The sequence below is a fragment of the Rhipicephalus sanguineus genome, chromosome 9 (assembly GCF_013339695.2).
Source record: "Rhipicephalus sanguineus isolate Rsan-2018 chromosome 9, BIME_Rsan_1.4, whole genome shotgun sequence".
Classification (NCBI taxonomy): Eukaryota; Metazoa; Arthropoda; class Arachnida; order Ixodida; family Ixodidae; genus Rhipicephalus; species Rhipicephalus sanguineus.
The window spans coordinates 33,874,256-33,894,489 of record NC_051184.2 but is presented as its reverse complement, the minus strand read 5'-3'; the positions used below and the strand labels follow the sequence as shown (position 1 = coordinate 33,894,489).

Sequence of the window (20,234 nt, the reverse complement as noted above, 5' to 3'; positions counted from 1 at the left end):
TGTTGACTAGTGGCTAAGAAATAACAAGATACATTTAGAGTGTATAAATTGAACCTCCTTTGTAATAGATCTGTTTTCAACTTCATTTTGCAGTGTACTGTTAAATATCGTCAATTAGCGAGAAGCACTACCATGTTTGATGTTCCGCTTTTTCCAAGTCACCTAAAAAGTATAATTTATCTTTGCTCGAATGATCATAACCAAAAAAAGAAAATTAGTACTGTATTTCTAGCCTGAGATTTCATTCTATTTTTGGCAAAAGCGAACATGAATGACTTCAGGTTCATGCAATTGCAGTTTAATCAAGATTATTTACTATAAGCACATACATGACAATATTTTTGTTGCAACGTCGAGTCCCTTGAGATAATGTGCAACTCTGACGAATTACAGCTTCTTCATAGATCGCGTCTGAAAGGGTTTATGTATCGAATAAAAGCTCGCACTTTGATCGAAATTTCAACCCGACTTGCAGCTCAGTGTAGCAAGTTCTACTGTCGTTTAGTTCCGATTTCTTTTCTTTTTTTTTTTTTTGCACAATTTAGACAGAACACACCCTCAATTGGTGCGCTGCTGGCGGCACTGATTAGTTACTGCATATGCTACGTTTAGGTAGCGTAGTCAGTAACTCTAGCACTGATAGAAGAAATCAGCGTCTTTAGGTTGACTCTTCCAAAAACACCCCCTTTCGTGAAAACGAGCAAGTGTACGCAAGAATTTTCAAAAGCTTTACGTTGCGAGGGGTGTTGGACGTGAACAATTCTGTCTCATCAAAATAATGCAATGTCCTGATGCACTGACAGCGCAGAGGTCATCAAAAGCAAGCTATCGCTTCCATTATAGCACTAAAAGCGCCTCAAAGCAAAGCTGTCAATTGAATCACGGTTTACATGTATGTCAAAAAAAAAAGAGTGGGGGGGGGCTGGGCAGTCATCGACGCCCATTAAGCAAAGCAATATTTGTTCGCGGCAAACCTGTACATCTGAATTTGCTGCACAGCTTTAGCTTTATTTTGTGTGGTACCCGCGCGTTCATGCACGGTCACGATCGTGTCCCGATCATCGGAAATGATTTTTCAGAGCTCGACTGGCTCGATACCACATCTAGCCAAGTTAACGATCAAAGAGCTCGATACCTATCGAAAGCGCTGAGCATGACACTCATACAAAGCACAATAATGGGGCTCTTCGATTTTCCACTTCTGGCTACCCGCGGGCTGCCAGATCCAGCCAGAGCGCGCTCGTTTTTCTCTTCTCGTTTCTACCGACCCCCCGCGGCGCACTTCCGTTTTGGCGTTCGTTTTTCTCGGTTTGGGACGGTTCTGGCGACCCCGGGGCCCGAGGGTCGCCAGAACCTTCCAGGGGCTCTTCGATTTTCAGACTTCTGGCAGTTCTCTGGCAGCCAGAGACAGCCAGAGGGTCAGCCAGCTAGTTCCGGTCGGGACAGGAAATAGCGTCTTGGTCACGTGTGTGGGAAGCCCGAGACAACCCGAAGCTGCCCCAAGATTACAAAATCGAACGCTGGGACAGCCAGCGTAAACGTAAACAAACACTACCGCCGTGGCAGCAAACGAAACTTTGCGCAGCGTGCGCGTTGGTTTTTCTGCATTGCCCGCTTGAAAATATGTGGCTAGGTTTGCTGAAATTCTGAAGTGATATTCTCGAGCACACAGATTTGTGATACGATCACGTACGTTCGCAAAATCGTGCGCAACTCGCCCCGTCCGCGAACAAAACAGCCAGCTGGCGCACGGCGCCACGAAAGCGATGCAAGGTGAGCTACCGCTACCGCGCCGCTAACGGCTTAACCAGCTCACGTCTGCTTAGTAAGTAACAGTCGCTGCACAACATGACGCGAAAATCTCGCGAAAGTGATCGTGTCCCCAAAAGAGCTCGAGGATGTATCGCGTACTACGTCGCACACACGCGTTGACGAGCTTGCGTTTTGTCATATCTTGAGGCATGCGAGTGCGCGTTATATCTAAAATAAACTTCCGTGTGACGCGTCTTCGACTCGTTTTGGCAGATGTTGCCTGCTCTTTTCCAGATCAAAGTGGCACTCCAAAAATCTCACGTACTAGCTCAGCTTTTATTGAGCTACTAGGGATAACGCGTACATACTGCATGGAATATTACTAAGAGGTGGAAAAAGACAAAGCCAACGATGAATAAGCAACAAAAGGATGTATACTTTTCTGAATCATCTTCCGTTTTTTCACATCGAAGCGGCGCAAGTACGCTCGCAGCCGTTCGCGACCAACGAGGATCACACAAAAAACAATGTCGCGATCGCTTTTATTCGATCAGTGCATTTTATCAACATCGAAGACCTAGTTGAAATAGTTAAGCTCTGACGGGGTTCACGCACGCAAACATACGGCGGTAGCGAAATAGCTAGTTCGATCACAATAGTCCTCAGGCTCAAGCACACAGAAGCACACACGACACACAATCGATACTACTACCGAAAAAATAAACTCGGAATGGGTCTCCATGCGTTCGTACGAACGTGTACATACATAACTTTTGGGACATGTGCACGACGCAAGTCAGAATGGTTAGAACGCGACAGTTCGCCGCGTTGTTCACGGAAGGAAACTTCAACCGGCACACATAAGAAAAAGCAATAAACATTACTCCAAATGCTCGCCGCCACTCGTTAATCGCGCCATCCTCGCACGGCGGAACGGCGCCGAGCGAGCGGCCCGAGCGTAAGGACGAGGAAGGTGTAGTGGTAGTCCGCAAGCGCCCGCATTGCCCGCATTGCATCCATCGAGTCCTCACAAAGATGGGCGGCAGCGCGTATCGTCTCTTTTCGGCGTCTGCTAGCCCGAAACCTTCCAGAGAGCTTCCACTACTAAATTGTCCTGGAAGGTTCTGGCGACCCTCGGGCTCCCCGCGGGTCGCCAGAACCGTCCAACCCCAGAAAAACGAACGCCAACCGGAAGTGCGCCGCGGGGGGTCGGAGCAACCCGAGAAAAACGAGCGCGCTCGTGCTGCTCTGGCAGCCCGCGGGTAGCCAGAAGTGGAAAATCGAAGAGCCCCCAAATTTAGTCGTGGAAGCTCTCTGGAAGGTTTCGGGCTAGCAGACGCCGAAAAGTAGACGAGACGCTCTCGCCGCCATCTTTGTGAGGACTCGATGGACTTGCAATGCGGGCGCTGCGGACTACACCTTCGCTTGATCCTTACGCTCGGGCCGCTCGGCGCCTGTTCCGCCGTGCGAGATGGCGCGATTACGAGTGGCGGCGAGCATTTGGAGCAATGTTCATTGCTTTTCTTATGTGTGCCGTGAAGTTTCCTTCCGTGAACAACGCGGGCGAACTGTCGCGTTCTAACCATGTCTGACTGCGTCGTGCAGCATGTCCAAAAGTTATGTATGTACACGTTTCGTAACGAACGCATGGAGACCCATTTCGAGTTTATTTTTTCGTAGTAGTATTAGATTGTGGTGTCGTGTGTGCTTTGTGTGCATGCATTGAGCTGAGACTATTGTGATCGAACTAGCTATTCGCTCAGCCGTATGTTTGCGTGCGTGAACCCCGTCAGAGCTTAACTATTTCAACTGAGGGTCTTCGACTGTTGATAAAATGCAACTGGACATCAAAGAAAAGCGATCGCGACATTGTTTTTTTGTGTGATCCTCGTGGGTCGCGAACGGCGTGCGAGCGTACTTCGATCTACGGGCCAGTATATGAGGTATGGTTATGTTATGCTGCGACGCTTCGATGTGAAAAAAAGAAGATGAATTCAGAAAAGTATACATCCTTTTGTTGCTTATTTCATCGTTGGCTTTGTCTTTTTCCACCTCTTAGTAATAATTCCATGCAGTATGTACGCTGTTATCACCTAGTAGCTCAAATAAAAGCTGAGCTAGTACGTGAGATTTTTGGAGTGCCACTTGATCTGGAAAAAGATGCTCAGGCAACATCTGCCAAAACGAGTCGAAGACGCGTCACACGGAAGTTTTATTTTAGATATAACGCGCACTCGTGGTACCCATACCGCCGCATGCCTCAAGATATGACAAAACGCAAGCTCGTCAACGCGTGTGTGCGACGTAGTACGCGATACATCCTCGAGCTCTTTGGGGACACGATCACTTTCGCGAGATTTTCGCGTCATGTTGTGCAGCGACTGTTACTTACTAAGCAGACGTGAGCTGGTTAAGCCGTTAGCGGCGCGGTAGCTCACCTTGCATCGCTTTCGTGGCGCCGTGCGCCAGCTGGCTGTTTGTTCGCGGACGGGGCGAGTTGCGCACGATTTTGCGAACGTACGTGATCGTATCCCAAATCCGTATGCTCGAGAAATACACTTCAGAATTCAGAAAACCTAGCCACATATTTTCAAGCGGCAATGCAGAAAAAACCAACGCGCACGCTGCGCAAAGTTTCGTTTGCTGCCACGGCGGTAGTGTTTGTTTACGTTTACGCTGGCTGTCCCAGCGTTCGATTTTGTAATCTTGGGGCAGCTTCGGGTTGTCTCGGGCTTCCCACACACGGGACCAAGACGATTTCCTGTCCCGACCGGAACTAGCTGGCTGACCCTCGGGCTGTCTCTGGCTTCCGAGAACTGCCAGAAGTCTGAAAAAAATCGAGAGCCCAATGTTGAATTGGAAGTTGCATCGGAACGTGTATCTTACCAATGACCTCACTGCTATGGCGGGCGAGCGGAGTTCGAGCTACGAATATCCACGGGTGAAAACAGGCACCACACCTTCACGTGTGAGAAGACAACCTAAGCTCGATAGCGAGCGTTAATGTTAACATTACCGCGTACAAGAACTAGCGACAGAACACTTACATCGCGCAAACGCTGCAATTGCAAATAACAATTCCGCCATGGCAGACGCAGCTCGATGTTGATCGAGCTCTCCTCTTACGTAATAAAGGGATTCGCGCCGTAGCCATAAAACGTGTGCAAATACCGCTGCAATATAGTAATAATAATAATAATTATAATAATAATAATAATAATAATATAATAATCCTAATAATAATAATAATAATATAACAATAATAATCTATGCATTCACTAAAGAAAGAACCAGATCTAAATCGATTCTGACTCTGTCCTCGTGCTTGAAATGAAACTGCATTGAATGTAGATGCAGAACCGCATGCACAAGTATGCATTATCAACACAGGAAGACACAACCAGGTTAAGCTTTGACAATAAGGCTTTATTAAAATGCTGGTTTGTTCCTCCATAGCTTTGGGAAATCAATGTCATTTAACACCTCTACAATTATGATTTGTATACATACAAGCACAAGGACACCGAGAAAGAGGGAGAGAGCAAGTTACAATCAGTACTTACATATCTGAAATGAGAAATCATAAGTGAGAAATGGGCAGGTCAGCACATTCACCAATCGAACCACTTTGCATTCCAGTCAATTATTAATTACAGCAGCAGTTGTGTCAGATAGAGCAGATGAGACATATATGAGTGACTAAATTTATATTTAGTGGAAACCTCGGTCCAGTGCCAACATCAACACATAGTACTTTTCATATTTGTTGAGGCTGTGGTCATCATTGGCAATAATAATAATAATTTCTGGGGTTTTACGTGCCAAAAACCACGAGGTAGGTCAAGGCACGCTGTAGTCGAGGGCTCCGGAAATTTTGACCAGCTGGTGTTCTATAGACCATCTGGTGTTCTTTAACGGCACTGCCATCGTACGTACACGGGCTTCTACCATTTCGCCTCCACCGAAATGTGACCGCCGCGGCCGAGATCGATCCAGACTTTTGGCTCGGCAAGTTTGTGGCCGCCTCAGCTTGCATGCTTTGCACTATGTGCAATGCCCGACTCGTTTCAGTTATGTTTCAGGTGGGCTCTCATAGTCGTTATTGTCAGTGCTTGACAATGGTTAGCAATGACCACACAGTGAATGTGCTTGCACACTTTGAAGTGTATCAGGTGCGCACACACTGCACATTCATGGCATCTCAAGGGACAGCAAGCAGCATCCCCGACTTTTGTCAAGTATAAGAGTGCCCTTAGTAGACTGAGATGGCACAGTCCACGTGCGTCTTCGTTAATTTGGCACAACCTGCCATTTCAGTGCCAGATCTGTGGTACCTTTCAACTGCACTCAACTTTGTGCCCTGATCATCTGGGATGCCCTCCATCAAAAAATATAGGTCAAGTGCATGAGTGCAGAATTAGTTTATCAACACGCTTATCTTCTTTCCCTCCAGCATGCTGTGCTTCATCGTCCTGTGCATGCTCTCAAGGTGCATGTTGGTGGTGATACCTGCCCTCGTCCTAAAGCAGTAGGCCCGCTCTTGAGGTCTAACTGCATAGTTGTCCTTGAATTACTTCAGAAAATCCCTCAAATTTTCTTCCTCAGTGTCAAGGAATGATTGAAGATACTTTTCAAATTCTTGCTGGGAAGGAACTCTAAAAGGAGTCGCACGTTGTGGTACACGTCTGGCCTCAGTTGTTTTCTACACACTCATGTATCTTCTTCTGCAATGCCTATCCACATGCCAGGTGCAGAGAAGTTTCTGCTGAGGAACACCCATACTGACGACCATGCCTTGTAAAATGTGAGGCGTCATCAGACATAAAATGTCTTAGCAGCCACTTTTTCGTTGATGGCACACTCAAGAGACCTGAAAAAAGCTGCCAAGTTTTCCCATTCATCCTGTTGCAGATGAAATAGGCTATAGGTATACCTTATCCCACTTCATCTAGCACTAGAAGAGTGGTCAGCTCAAACTGTTACCCTGTAGTTCCATGTGTTGAGTCAAGACACACAGTGCCCATGCCCAATTCTTCTAACAGCTCTTTTTGTGGCTCTGTCATCAAAGCAAGGGCAAAATTTGTTGCACCAAAAGTACCAGTTGGGTCCAGGAGGCCTGCGAACGAGCGAGGGCCCACGGCCCAAAAGTACCAGTTGGGTCCACTGCACCTTGTGCCTTATACAGACAGACAAGTGTTTCACCTTTGTCTTACATTGCTTTCACCCACATATCTACACGGACAGCATCATTGGTGTGACAGTGTTCAGGAGCAGCAATGTGAACTGCCGTTTGATGTTATGCAGAGTTATGCGTTCTGCAAATGTGCTGGCCTCAGCTTACATGCCCCCAACAGATGTTCTTACATTATTCAATATGGTTTTCATGGGCACACCCACGCTCCAGGTCCTCTGCTACGTTGTTAACCCCGTTGGCCTTTTCTTTGTCACTCATCCTCAAGTGCTGAATTTCTGCTTTATGGCCATAATGCTTTCTTTGGACCTTACATTTATGGTGATATCTTCAGGTGCCGAGCTCTGAGTGTTCTCCTTCTTCGTCACAGTAATAAATGAAGACATATCTTAGCGGACTTGCAGGTACCCTGACTTTTCTCTCGACGATTACCATGACCTTCCTTTGGCCTAGCCACTCCTGATCTATTAGAGTAGTAGTGGCTCCTCGTTTCCCCACTGGCCAGCTTTTTAGGAGCCGTGTGAAGAATAAACCAACAGTTCTCATTCGCCTCTTCCTGAGCTTTCCATTCACTGAATTCTGTACTACCAACTACCAACATAGTATCAGAGAGAGACATTAAACCAACAAAAATAGTTCAAAGGCCTTAGACACAGATTAATGTCAAATGTTTTTATTTTGCTCCCTCACTCTCTCTGCTTCACAAAATCAATTACGTCCTTCAGCTAACCTTCATCTCATTCAGTGCACGGATATTCCTTCTGAAAACTTCTGAAGCATAAGTTTTTGAGCGAGCTTACGAATGTGCTATCAACGGCAAAAAACGACGGAGTGATAAATGTGACATGAGATGAACATGGGTTTAACAAAAATGGGTCATACAAATGAAGAAACAAAGTATACGGCTTAACAGCGGAGGTCATCAAAGGTATTAAAAAAAGGCCTTTAAAAGGTTAAAACTTAAAAAGTTACGTAACACTAAATAAGTCAACAGGTTTTGCAAAAACACAAATCTTTCTTCGAGAGCACACGTTTTCCAGAGTTTTGTGTGACTTGCGGAGACCTTGTTGCACAGACTCAAGAAAACCAGTGATGTGCCTCCAAAAACAGAGAGGGACAAAACTGCTGTTATCCCATACGTGCACCAAGTGCCACATAGGATTAAGAAGGCTGCAGGGTGCGCAGGAGTCAGTGTAGTGTTTACCGCCCCCAAGAAACTTTGGAGGCCCGTGCAAGCGTGTAAACGTGAACAGTGAAAGGCCTGACATGCTGAAAGAAGCACACCACGCGGTTTTGTCTTGCAAATGCGGCATCGTGTATAGATTCCGCTCTCTTGTGATGTGTTTACATCGGCCAAACTGGCCAATGTATTAACGATCGCTTGCGTGAACCACGTTAACAATTTAAAAGTCTGACGGCAACATGGCCTTACACTGTGCAGCTTGCGGTTGTACCCCCTTTCTTGACCAGGCTGTCATAGCTCGAGAAATATATGATGCATCATGTGCAGAACAGCTCGGACCCAGCTGTGTCAGCATGCCCTCTGTGTCACTCTCGAAGAAAGAGTCTGCGTTTTTGCAAAACTTTTATTGTTGTTCTCACTTTTAAGTGTTAACCTTTTCAAGGCCATTTTAATACCTTTTTACAGCCTCCTTTGTTCAGCTGCATCATTGTTTCTTCATTTGGATGACCCGCTTTTTGTTAAAATCCATGTTCATCTCATGTCGCATTTATCACACAGCCGTTTTTGCCGTTGATAACGCATTCGATCATGAGCTCGGTCAAAAACTTCTGTATGGTATCAAGGGTTTTTTTCGCTTTGTCGCCCTGTTCCATGGGCACGTTACCGCCTGTAATCTTTAGCGAGGAAAAAAAAAAAGCGTAAGGAAGAAAAAAATTAAATTTTTTTTTGATAGTCTTGTTCTGAAGCACTCGATGTTACCACGTGATGAGTGTAGTGCATTAAATGTTTAGTTTGAAGTAGCGCTCTATATGTCGTTTTCACAGGTCCTGTCTTGTGCGCTCACCTGTTTCAACACGTATCCACCGGACATATTTGCTCTGCTTTGTTTTTAGAGGGAACAAAAAAGCGACGCAAGCGGCAGTACTTTCAGTGTGATCGAGCAAAATTGTGAAAATTAGTGCCTCTGTGCATACTTCTTTTCTTTTTTTTTTCTACGCGACAAGCACATGCGAATTATAACTAGCTGGCACAGTGAATGCACGTGGAAGCGGTCATGTGCAGTACAGCCTCACCACAAAAGATGATAAAAATGCACTGACACTGTCTTTTCCAACAACTATAAACTGAAAACAGGATGGGTACTCACCTTTATCTTTGTGGAACGCCTGCTGCACGTAGTCGGCGGCGAATTTGTGCGCTGCTATGTGGTGCTCCAAATATTTTTCCAGTGAAGACAGGCCAACGCCACAAACGTCGCATTTTTTCATTTGCGGCTGCTTGACGACACCGACGACACTTCGTCACTTCGTGACACGTGCGCGGAGACAGCGCCGGCGGAGGTGAAGATGACACTAGGACACTAGGGACGAAATTCATCAAGCACGTGACATACTAGGCACTCCGTGGCGACACGGGGAAAAGTCAAAACTAACTTAGGGAAAGAAAGTCTTCAAGTGACGTCACACGTGAGTGACGTAGCAGTGACGTCATCTATTGTTCGCGAGAGAGCCCAGACTCCGGCGAAACGCATGTATCAAGACAGCCAGCGAGAGCGTGGCTACTACAACATATATATCTCGCATTTTGAGATCAAACGTTCACTAGAATGTCGGCGCTCGTCCTGTTTTCGAGTGTCTGATTTTGTCGTTCTTTGTTCACACTGCAGAATTTCTTCGCTACGAAGCAAGTAAACTTTCTTCAAAATGCGATGAAACATTCCACAATCCAGAAAGTCGACATTTCCGAACGCTTCAGGTTTACCCTTTCGGTCAAGAACTCTTACAAGACCTGTTCCAACAGAATTCGATGAAACTTTTAAAAACCTAAATATTAAAATTTCTGGAGGGTATACAGTCTTAGCTTTCTGTTCACACCCGAACTTACTTGTGAAGCTGTGCAATTGCCCAAGGATCGACACGCAAAGCCACGCACTTGATTTTTATGTATGCGCTACAAGTGCAGCGACATGCGTGTGTGCATGCGGTAATGTTCTCGCAGTTAGGTTTACCACCTGTCCGGTTTTAGACCGGCCCGGCCGGTTTCTTAGACAGCGGGCTGGTTGCCGGTCCGCACCTAAGACCGGCCACCATTGGCCGCCTTTTTTGTCATGATTTCGCAATTATTTATTTTTTGGGGCGTTTTATAAGCGTCAGTTCAACAACTACATCCCATATTTATCGCCAATCATCAAAATCTTAAAGGAGTACTGACACGATTCTGAAGTGCAGCAAAACGGACGTTTTTGGTTTCCTTGGCATGTAGTGTTAACGCTCTCCCCACACCGCATCCGGGAAACACGTATAAATATTTAAGTTTGATTTTAAAGTTTTCATCTCCCAGCATCTGCAATGCAGCTTCCCGCATGGAGAGCCCTGTGACGTTTCAAGTCAGCTCGCTTGGTTTGCGAAGTCTGGGTTCTGCATGCAGCCTAAATCTCAGAAATCGCTGTCGGAGGCACTGGACGACAGTTCACTCATCATGAACCACGTTCGACTGACAGCAAAGGACAGCAGGTGCATATTTCGTGGGTTGCAGTCTGCCCGTGACGTCACGGGCAGACTTGACACGTCACTGTGAAGCCGCCCTCTCGAAACCGAAACCGAAACTGCTGGTTGAAAGAAGCGGTATTAAAAATATATGCAATGCATCCCCAGGCACCACGACACACTTTTTAGGGTTCTCGACACCCGTGCTTTCATTTAGAGTAACAATCCGAAAATTTTTAAAATTCATGTCAGTACTCCTTTAAGCTATTATTCAACCCTTTTTAGGGCCTTTCAAGGGTAGCGATAATTGGAATGGAGCGTCTTATTGCGCGCGTATGTATATATGAATATGCGATATTTTTGCGGCAGATGCACTGTGTTCATTTTAACGTTGGTTTGTGTCTACAATGTCAGTGGCCTGGTGGATTGAGACACAAAGAAAAGCTTCTTATGCACGTACGATTCCTTTTCATTCAGCACATTAGGGCAACAACCAAAACCTCACGTACCTTCAGTACGGGTATTTTTATGCCAGCAATAAGACTATATGCTTAGCTCAGTGTTGTGTTTTTGTGTGCGTGTACATTAAATTTATTTTGCTCAATGAATGCAATGTTACATTAAATGGCATTGCACTTCATAAACAACATGGCGTCTATGGTTGAACATTAATAATCTTTTTACACACCCTTCCCCCCCTCCCTCTCGAAGGTTCGTTTTTTCTCGGGGAAAGGATTTACAAAAAAACCCTATAGAGGCGTAATGTCGGGCAAGGAATCGCGTTCCTATGCAATATATATAGCGTTGCAGGATAGTAAAATAACAGCCAATCGTCACGCAATGCTCATTGCGCAACGAGTGCGTGGTTCAATGCTTCCCACCCACTGCATAGTGCTCAGCCATAATTCTTCATCGTCATCAGCCACATGCAGCATCAACACAGTGCGGATAATACCGTACAGATGTAGCGAGAGGGAAACAGAACGCACTCACGCCCCTGGCTGGTCTGGACGATGCGGCCACCGCTGCTCCGCTTCGGTTGTTCGCCTTCTGAATGAAGTGGCGAGAGCTCGGCACGGCCGCCGTCACGTCTTCTCACGTCTCCCTCTCTCGCTACACAGATGCGTAGCGGGTACCTCGCTTATCCGCAGAAAGACGAACAATGGTGTAGTGGGTGCTGTCCTACTTCGCAAATATTATGATTTATGGCGTAGTCGATACCTCGCGGAAATCCAAAACTTCACAGTTGGCCTTGCCCAACAACACCAAGCTGCGCTCAGAAATCGCATTAGGCAGTATCGTAATCCCGTCGGTGAATTTTTAAATCTTATGTATGTATGTATGTATGTATGTATGTATGTATGTATGTATGTATGTATGTATGTATGTATGTATGTATGTATGTATGTATGTATGTATGTATGTATGTATGTATGTATGTGCTCGTATCACCAGCATTCGTCGTTGTTACAAGAGTCTCACGTGAGATCTCACGAATGAATCAAGACTGCAGATAGTCGACTACGATTTAATCGCAGAATACGCAGAGTGGTTAAAAGAGCTCGTTTGCTCGGGCACTGATTTTATTCTGCCTGCGCGCTATGCAGGACTTTACATTTTGTTTTATTTTACCGTCTTTTCGCAGGAGGAGAAGCGAACCAAGGCTCGCGAAGCGCCGCTATGAACCAAGTCTAACGCACTCTGTAGCGTACACTAATAAATCGCTCGTGACGGTGAAGGCTGTAGTCAGAGCAAGAACAATAAGTCAGTTTACATCAATGCACCATTTTCTTAAAACAGCGCTTCTCGGACCACACGCGATCAGGAGAGAAACGAAAAGAATTGCCGTAGAGTTGTTATATGAACACTCACGATAGGCCCGCTGCAAGAAGTTTTTTTTCGGGGGGGGGGGGGGGGGGGGGGGGGGGGGACTTGCTGAAAGCCTTGACTATTTGAGAAAAACGCCTATTTTCATGATTTATTTTCGATAATACAACATGTGTCATCAAAATTTCAGGGGGGGGGCGGCCCCCCCCCCCCTGGCTACGGGCTTGTCTCACGATAGCTACCGTCTCGGCGCTTTATATCAAGGGCGTAGCCAAGAGGGGGGGGAGGTTAGGGGGTTCAATGCCCCCCCCCCCGAAAATTTTCAATTTTGCATGTGTATATATACACGCACACATACAAACGCACGCACGAACACACATAACGTATGGTTGAACCCCCCCCCCCCCCTTTTTTTTTTCACAGCGAGAGCGCTCAAAGCCACGCAGTGGGTGATGACAAGGTGGCAAGATTCTACGTCCTTAGTCAGCGTGCGTCATGACCTTGAGCGCTTTCTTTTCTTGTTTTCTTTGAACGCGCGGCTCACTTTCCCTGTAATCATGGGAGCGCTAGTGTAATTGTATAGTGCACTCTAGGGCGCGGCGCGGGCCCGTCGCGGCACACCGCGGCGGCGGCGGTCATTATGCTGCTCACGATGGTCAAATAAGACAATGGCAATGTCCATGTGCTTTTGGGTATATGACGCAGTTCATTTTGGGTATATCGCAATATTTCTCGACAGAAGAGCGAGCGATTTCCAGCTGACTTTGAAATCTGATTCTAAATTCCATGCCGCGTGCAGCGCTATCATGTTTGGCTCATATGTTCCCAGGAGCCTCGACTATTTTCTGACCATGTTTACCCACTGTCTAGTTAACCTCCCTGCCTTTCCTACATTCCTTCCCTCGCTCTTTCTGACCATGTTTAAAAACTGCTGCAAGGCCCCCTCAATCCATGAGTTTTTTCACACTTTGTCTCCTTGATAACGCTGCAGCCGCCGATTGCAAGGGAATCGAGCCCGCGACTGTTGCGAAACCCGCCTGGCCCTGCCAGAAGCTCACGGTCACGGATTCACCGAGCAGCCCCGTTCGAACGATGCACGCACATGGGACCGTTACCGCCGTGCCACCACTGTACGATGTCCGCGTACTGCTTCCGCTCTCCCGGGCGTGCCTTGTGAAGCGCCTGGCAGAGGGCGCAGTGGTCGTCGAAACGGTTTTTCACAATGGCGTGCGTCCGCTTCCAAGCGAAATAGCGCTCGTACAACGTAGTGTTCGCCGCCACTGCCTTCAGATACGACACCAGGTGTCGCGGCGTGGGAAAGCGGAACGCGTCGACGTACGAATCCGGGGGCGCCAAAGCACTAGCGTAGCTGCCGAGAACCACAGGGACCATGCCGTGGCGCAGGGCGTCGTAGAACTTCTCAGTCACGTATTCGCGACACAGGCTATTCTCGAGCGCCAAGTAGAAGTAGTACGTGTCTCCGAAGCGTGCCTGACACGGGTCGTCGACACACTTGAGGTCGCCGCAACGCCCGTATACGTCGATGTCGACGTGCTTGCGCAGCTCGGAGACCAGGACCTCTCGGTGGCTCGCGCTGTGACAGCGGCTGGCCACCCAGGCCAGAAGCTTGGGTCGTTTGGTCCTGACGGAAGGAGTGGACTGGGGCTTCGGCGACGTCGTGACGTCTTGCACAGATTGGTTTACGCAGAAGAAGTATGGGTGCGGGACGTCCGAGTCGTGCCTGTACGTGTAGGTCCAGTTGAAGACACCCCTGAGTCTCACCATTCTGTCACGCCGGCTGTTCGGAGGTGGCTCCATGTTCCAGTAGACCCAACGCTGACGTTCGCTACGGTAGCTGCGAGGAAGGTTGTTTGATGTTAGGTAACAAAATAGAGCTGCATTTGAAACGAGCAGCTGCTGCTTCGTTGCTTAGAAAATGCAAGCAAGTTCACTTGTTTTGGGTACTAACAGCAGATATGCGATAGAAAAATAGTTGCAGTTTCGTCCACACGGCGAAGCACTGGAAGCAGCAGCAACCCGTTGGAATATTGGTCGATGCAACGCAAGGTCAGTTTGTTCTTGAAAGGCCCAGTATTCCGGATGCTGCATAGGTTGCATGATTAAGGAATGCCTTCGGGCGTAACTGAATAAAACGCTGGGGTAAGCGAACGCGGCTGCCGCTGCGTCGAAGCGACCTTCGTACTGTCTGTCGCCTCGACGCAAACTAAGTGGTCAGAACACAGCTCGCATAACGTTGTGACACGTCTGCTGATCACTCTCAAGATAAGGCACGCGCGACCACGCCAAGCCGATCAAAGTACGCAGTTTCTGCCAAGCGACGTAGCCCCCCCCCCCCCCCTTCTATTGAGTCTTTCGCGCAACGGAGAGGGCCAGCGCATTTAATCTCTGATTGAGCCGCCATCGTCGGCTGCCCTCTCACGCACGCTTTCACTAGCAGATAGAACATATGACACGCGCGGCGATGTTATCGATTTGGACTTTATAAGGAGCCTCACGGCGACGGCGACGACAAAGATGCGCCTGGAGTGCCCATATGGTTGCTATCGCAGCAAAAATGCGGCTACACCGGCTGCTTTTTTGAACGCATAGCAGCTTACACTGTAAAAAAAAAAAAAAAAAGCACCGTATTTACGCGCTATCGATGGGTGTAGACTAGAGCTGTGCACGGGCCGTATTTCCGAGCCCGAGCCCGGCCCGGGCCCGCTGACTTTGTCGAAGGCCCGCCCGAGCCCGACGGCAAAGGGCTGCGAGCCCGCCCGGCCCGGCCCGACGTACGAAAACACATTCCCGGGCCCGGCCCGGCCCGGCTTTTTGAACGTTCGCTGCGAAAACACAACATCGTTTTCCGGTAATTTGGCATTTTATTGAGCATATCAAATATGATCAAACGACACACGACGAACAGTCTCTACTACACAGATTACAAATTACAAGTAGACGGCCTCATGCCAGCAACACTGGTGTTCGCTCGCCATGTCGCTCGCCGAAGCCGTCACGTGTATGCCCATGCAAGCGTCAGCTTGCACGAAGGCGATCTACGTCGGGTCGCTGTCGCGTGCATTTTCACTCATATGGGATTTGGCCTTAAATCTAACGCGAACAGTCGCGTGGCGCCGTCACTAGCTCAGGTGGTGTTACTTCTCTGTCGGAGTGCAACAGAGGCAGTGCTTTCTTTTACCTGCTCCCCTTTTGTTTAAAAGTGGCGAATGGAAAGGAAAAGCGGTAACGGGCGGTCGCGGAAAAGGCGCTGTATGCGTGCTGGAAAACAATTCCCGCTCATTCTCTATGTTTCGTGCTTGAGTCGGGCTTTGCGCCGGGCCCGAGCCCGGCCCGATAAAACTCCGAGTAGCCCGAGCCCGGCCCGAGTCCGTGGTGAAAATACGTCGGCCCGCCCGAGCCCGGCCCGCGGGCCGGGTCGGGCTCGGGCTTTCGGGCTGCCCGGAGCCCGTGCACACCTCTAGTGTAGACCTTCTCTATCACCGCGCAACGCGTTCTATGAGTTACATTCATAGAGAGCATAATATAAACAGAGGAGAAAGAAGTGACGGGGGAGAGAGGTTGGGCGGGGAAGATCGTTTCTCAGATTTCATGTGTTTCAACGTACAGAGTGCACACTATAGATTCATCATTTCTGATTGCCTAACTGAGACTTGCTGTTCGCTGAAAGTAGGTTGAAATAACGCTATAGTTTAGCATGTGCGTTCACTCTGTAAATGTCCAAGTGAAGCGCATATCTTTATACCTGGGCAAGTCACTGGCGTCGGCGTCCTTGTCGTGAAACACGACCACGTCCGCGGATTTCAAGAGGGACCGGTCCCGAGTCACGAAGCACGGCACCTTGCAGCCATCGAGGAGGACCAAGCCTCGCGCTGACTTCGTCAACGGGTGGTACCAGAGTCCATGAGCTTTTGTCCAAAACAGCAACCTGATTCCGGTGGTGTTTACATTGCCCGTCCTGCCCGGCGTCGCCGGCGCTAGTGATTGATATTTTTTATGGTCGACGTTGTACTGGTGCAGTAATAAGAGCAAGACCATGGTGCCGAGAAGGCATAGTTCGATGAAGAAGCGCCGTAGAAAACTTGTATAGTGCTCCATGGTATCTACAGAAAGAAAAATGTGAATTTTAATGCGCAATAATTAGGAGGGACAACTGGGAAAAGCGAACAGAAGAAGGGACTATAAAAGGAAAATATAGAGAAGTCAGCCAGACTCACGGCCGCGGTACGTTACCCTATAATGGAGAAAAGGAGTCTGAAAACTGAAGTGATAATGTGACTTATTTCATGACGTGTACATCCGTGTTGCATACTCCACTCTCGTGATGTCTCGTGGTATTCAGAAAGCAAATATTTACAGGCGCTTTTGGTCGCGCGGGACTATGCGCAACGGTTTCGCAAAACTAATAAATTCATTCTCCCAGTTAGAGCACCACTTCCTCGCTGTTCTGAATACGGCTGACTTCACTTTCGGGATGAACGCTTTTCAATATTGGTTCGGATATGATTTCGGAAAGAGTCATCGTGAAGGAGCAAAGCAATTAACAACGGGTGTCCCAATGCTAGACCCACTTGAGCCGTCTTTAGGTATACTTGGCGCGTAAATCATCGAATGCTTGGTTGTACATTAAATGAGGTGTATTGAAACAAAAGTCTTGTACATGCTTCGCGTGAGTTAAAGAAATTCGACGTCCGGCGTCGGGGACCGGCACCGTGAACAAGAATGGTACCAAAAGCCACGTGTCATTAAATAAAGGTATAATAATGCCTAAGCATTAGGACTATGAATTAAAATGATCACAAAGTGCATTAAAAAGAATGAACGTCCATTAGAGTGAATCTAGAATGAATCCTACTAGAGTGAATTACTAGGATGGCCTTCCCAATGACATTGCAGCCATCACGTGTTCATCAACTTTAGCGCACAACATAAATGCATATTGTTCGTCATGAAGATCACTCTCTGTAACCTCCATTTGTTAACCCACACCTTATGTAATAATACCACCTCACCGGGGTCTTTAAGGTAATAAAGTGAAGTGAAGGGAATCAACGTGCATAATATGAATAAAGTGAATCGAGAGTGATTCAAGGTATTTAAATGTGTCTCGCAGAGCAGGGGTTTCCGCCCTTGATTTTTCAATAGCGTTGGCTACAGGGACCCGGTGACCTTTTCTAGTCTTGTTATACGACGACTTCGCTTCTTAGGCCATTTTATGACTAATACGCAGACGTTTACATAGTATATGAACTTGGCTACATAAAAATGCTTCCCAGCTCGTAAAAAGATCACGTGCTACGTGAGGCGTGCTGGCACAAAAAAAAAGGGGGGGGGGGGTAGTGTTCCACACTCGCTGTCATGACTACGAGTGGCGCTGGCTAACAGGCCCACATTAAAGGGACCGACAACTGCCCAGAACATGAAGTGAGATGACTGCACTGATGGAAAGATTGTCCGTCGCATTGACTCAAACCAACCCTGTTTTTTTTTTTCGCTGAGATATGGATTTATATTTTCATTTCTTAATTGAAAGTCGCGAAAAATGAGCTGTGGCGCCTCTGACGGCAGAAACATGAACGATCCGATGAACCCGGGGACGTGACCGTTGATTGCTGTACGCGGTCGACGATTTTTATTGTTAGTATTGAAATAATGTTCGTTTCTTTATATTAAAAAGTATTACTCCATAAAAATGTACACATAGGCCTGTGTTAGTACTATGCATTAAAGTGGCGCTGCCTTCGCGTGACGTAATGATCCCATGCTCGTCAGCGCGTCTTGAGCAACTTTTCAGCGTGCTCATGCAACCGTGCACGCAGTTTCCAGGTCGCTATGATTTTGGAGCGACATAGTTTAGCTACCTACACTTAGTCTCAGAAATGACACGCGCTGCTACTCGGCGCGCCCTCGCATACGCGTCGTGACGTTTTCGATGTCTTGGCTTGGCTCGTGCGTCGAGAGAATAACGGCGCCGGGACAAGCTACGCATGACACAGGCGCAGGAAACCTTGGACGCATGCGCACACAACGCAGTACAGATACAGGGAACGTGTATAATGGCACATCAGCTCATTGTGACAGCTTGTTATTTTCAAAAATAGTTGAAAAGCTATAAATATTTGACCACAGAGCCTCTTTGAATGGGCCACCATGTTCGAACCTTTCGCTTCATTGTAGGGACTGCGGCTGCGCGCCCAGGCTGGCGGAAGCAAGTGTGCTGGCAATATTTAACGGAAAAACGGAGCGAGAAATTGAGGAAGCGTTCTGTATCTACAGATGTGGTGAAGCATGTGTCGCGAGGCCATCGATAGTGTTGCACCCTATCGAAATAGATTACTTGAGTGCTAGTCACTAAAACTCGTTTTTATTCTTTCATCACGTGTCTTGTTCATTGTGTATATATGTGTGAATGTTCTTCAATAAATTTCAGTTGATAGTCTGCGCTGTGTATGTTACCACTTCACTTTGTCCGTGTTATTTTGCGCTAAGTTTAATAATGGAATATTACCAACTCGCCCAGCAAAACGTCCTTCTGAAGCCCTATAATAAAGGTGGTTAAGCAGTTACAGGAACTCCTGCGAAAGCAGAACAACGATCGCTTTCAAAATTGGCGAGAAGGGCTGGCGGCATCGCTATCAATTCTCAGCGTTGCTGGAGGAAAGGTGCATCCGTGTTTAGAGCCTTTCAGATCGAAAAATATTGCTTGTAAAATAACTACGTGCTTTTGGGATTAACTACTGCAGCTACAAACACTGCGAGGGTGAGCTTTCTGTCGCGTCGTAAAAAAAAAAATCGGTCGAGAAAAATCAGTTGTCAGTCCTTTTAACATGCACAGAAATACCCAGTAAAGTGAACGGGAGAGCTAGCGCCGCCACAGCAATTTGGTGCAGCATCGAACGCGTTATCCTATAGGTTTGTAGGTTCGGTCCCTATATCTGTGGCAAAGTTGCTTTTTCGTCCACTTTAATTCCATTCCATTTATGACATAGTACACTACAGTTATAGACTACAAATAATATCGCCTATATTGCTCTTGGCTTCATTGTCCGTTTATCTTATTAGGCCTTGTCATACAAAGAAGCGAGCACTTCATCCATTTTCCTCCTTTCCTTGCTCCCTCAGAACTACTCAAGGGACTTCGTAGGAAAGCCAATTTTAAGGGCTTGTTTTCTTTTTTTTTTTTGCTAACACACCGTTATTAGAACTAACAGACAAGAAAGCCAAGGAAGGTATAGGGGATGTTGTTTTGTAGTAATTAAGATGTAAATATGAAGAAAGTAAAGTGGACGAAAAGATAACTTGCCGCTGGCAGGGCTCGAACCTGCGACCTTCGAATAACGCGTCCGATACCAACTGAGCTACAGCGACGGTCATCCCCTCGTCACTAGAGGGACAATGCTGGGACTATAGCGGCGCTGATTGACACTCCCAAGTTTAATGCACATATATACCCCATAAAGCGGACTCTGCCAGCGGCAAATTATCTTTTCGATCACTTTACTTTCTTGAAATTTACATCTTAATTACTATAAAATAACACGCTCCGCCACGCTGGTCTAGTGGTTATGGCGCTCGACTGCTGACCCGTAGGTCGCGGGATTGAATCCCGACCGCGGCGGCTCGATTTTCGATGGAGGCGAAAATGTTTAAGGCCCGTGTACTTAGATTTAGGTGAACGTTAAAGAGCCCCAGGTGGTCGAAATTTCCGAAGCCCTCCACTACAGTGTCCCTCATAATCATATCGTGGCTTTGGGACGTTAAACCCCAGACATTATTA

General features: G+C 47.4%; 1 protein-coding gene and 1 long non-coding RNA gene across 2 annotated transcripts in view; both read right to left on the bottom strand.

The window, feature by feature from the left end:
• Positions 1-9,633, bottom strand: part of LOC125759743 (uncharacterized) — an 11,798-nt gene extending 2,165 nt beyond the window's left edge. Inside the window, exons 1-2 of the long non-coding RNA XR_007417379.1 lie at positions 9,274-9,633; positions 7,253-7,522 (exon numbers count right to left, since the gene is read on the bottom strand). This is a non-coding gene — a long non-coding RNA (uncharacterized LOC125759743). The remainder of the gene's footprint in view (positions 1-7,252; positions 7,523-9,273) is intronic.
• A 3,210-nt stretch (positions 9,634-12,843) lies between these two features.
• Positions 12,844-16,543, bottom strand: LOC119404108 (alpha-(1,3)-fucosyltransferase C). Its single transcript, XM_037670709.2, has 2 exons — positions 16,203-16,543; positions 12,844-14,294 (listed from the first exon to the last, which is right to left on the bottom strand). The coding sequence occupies exons 1-2, from the start codon at positions 16,493-16,495 to the stop codon at positions 13,508-13,510; spliced, it is 1,080 nt and encodes a 359-aa protein (XP_037526637.2). The 5' UTR covers positions 16,496-16,543; the 3' UTR covers positions 12,844-13,507.
• Positions 16,544-20,234: the final 3,691 nt, after the last annotated feature.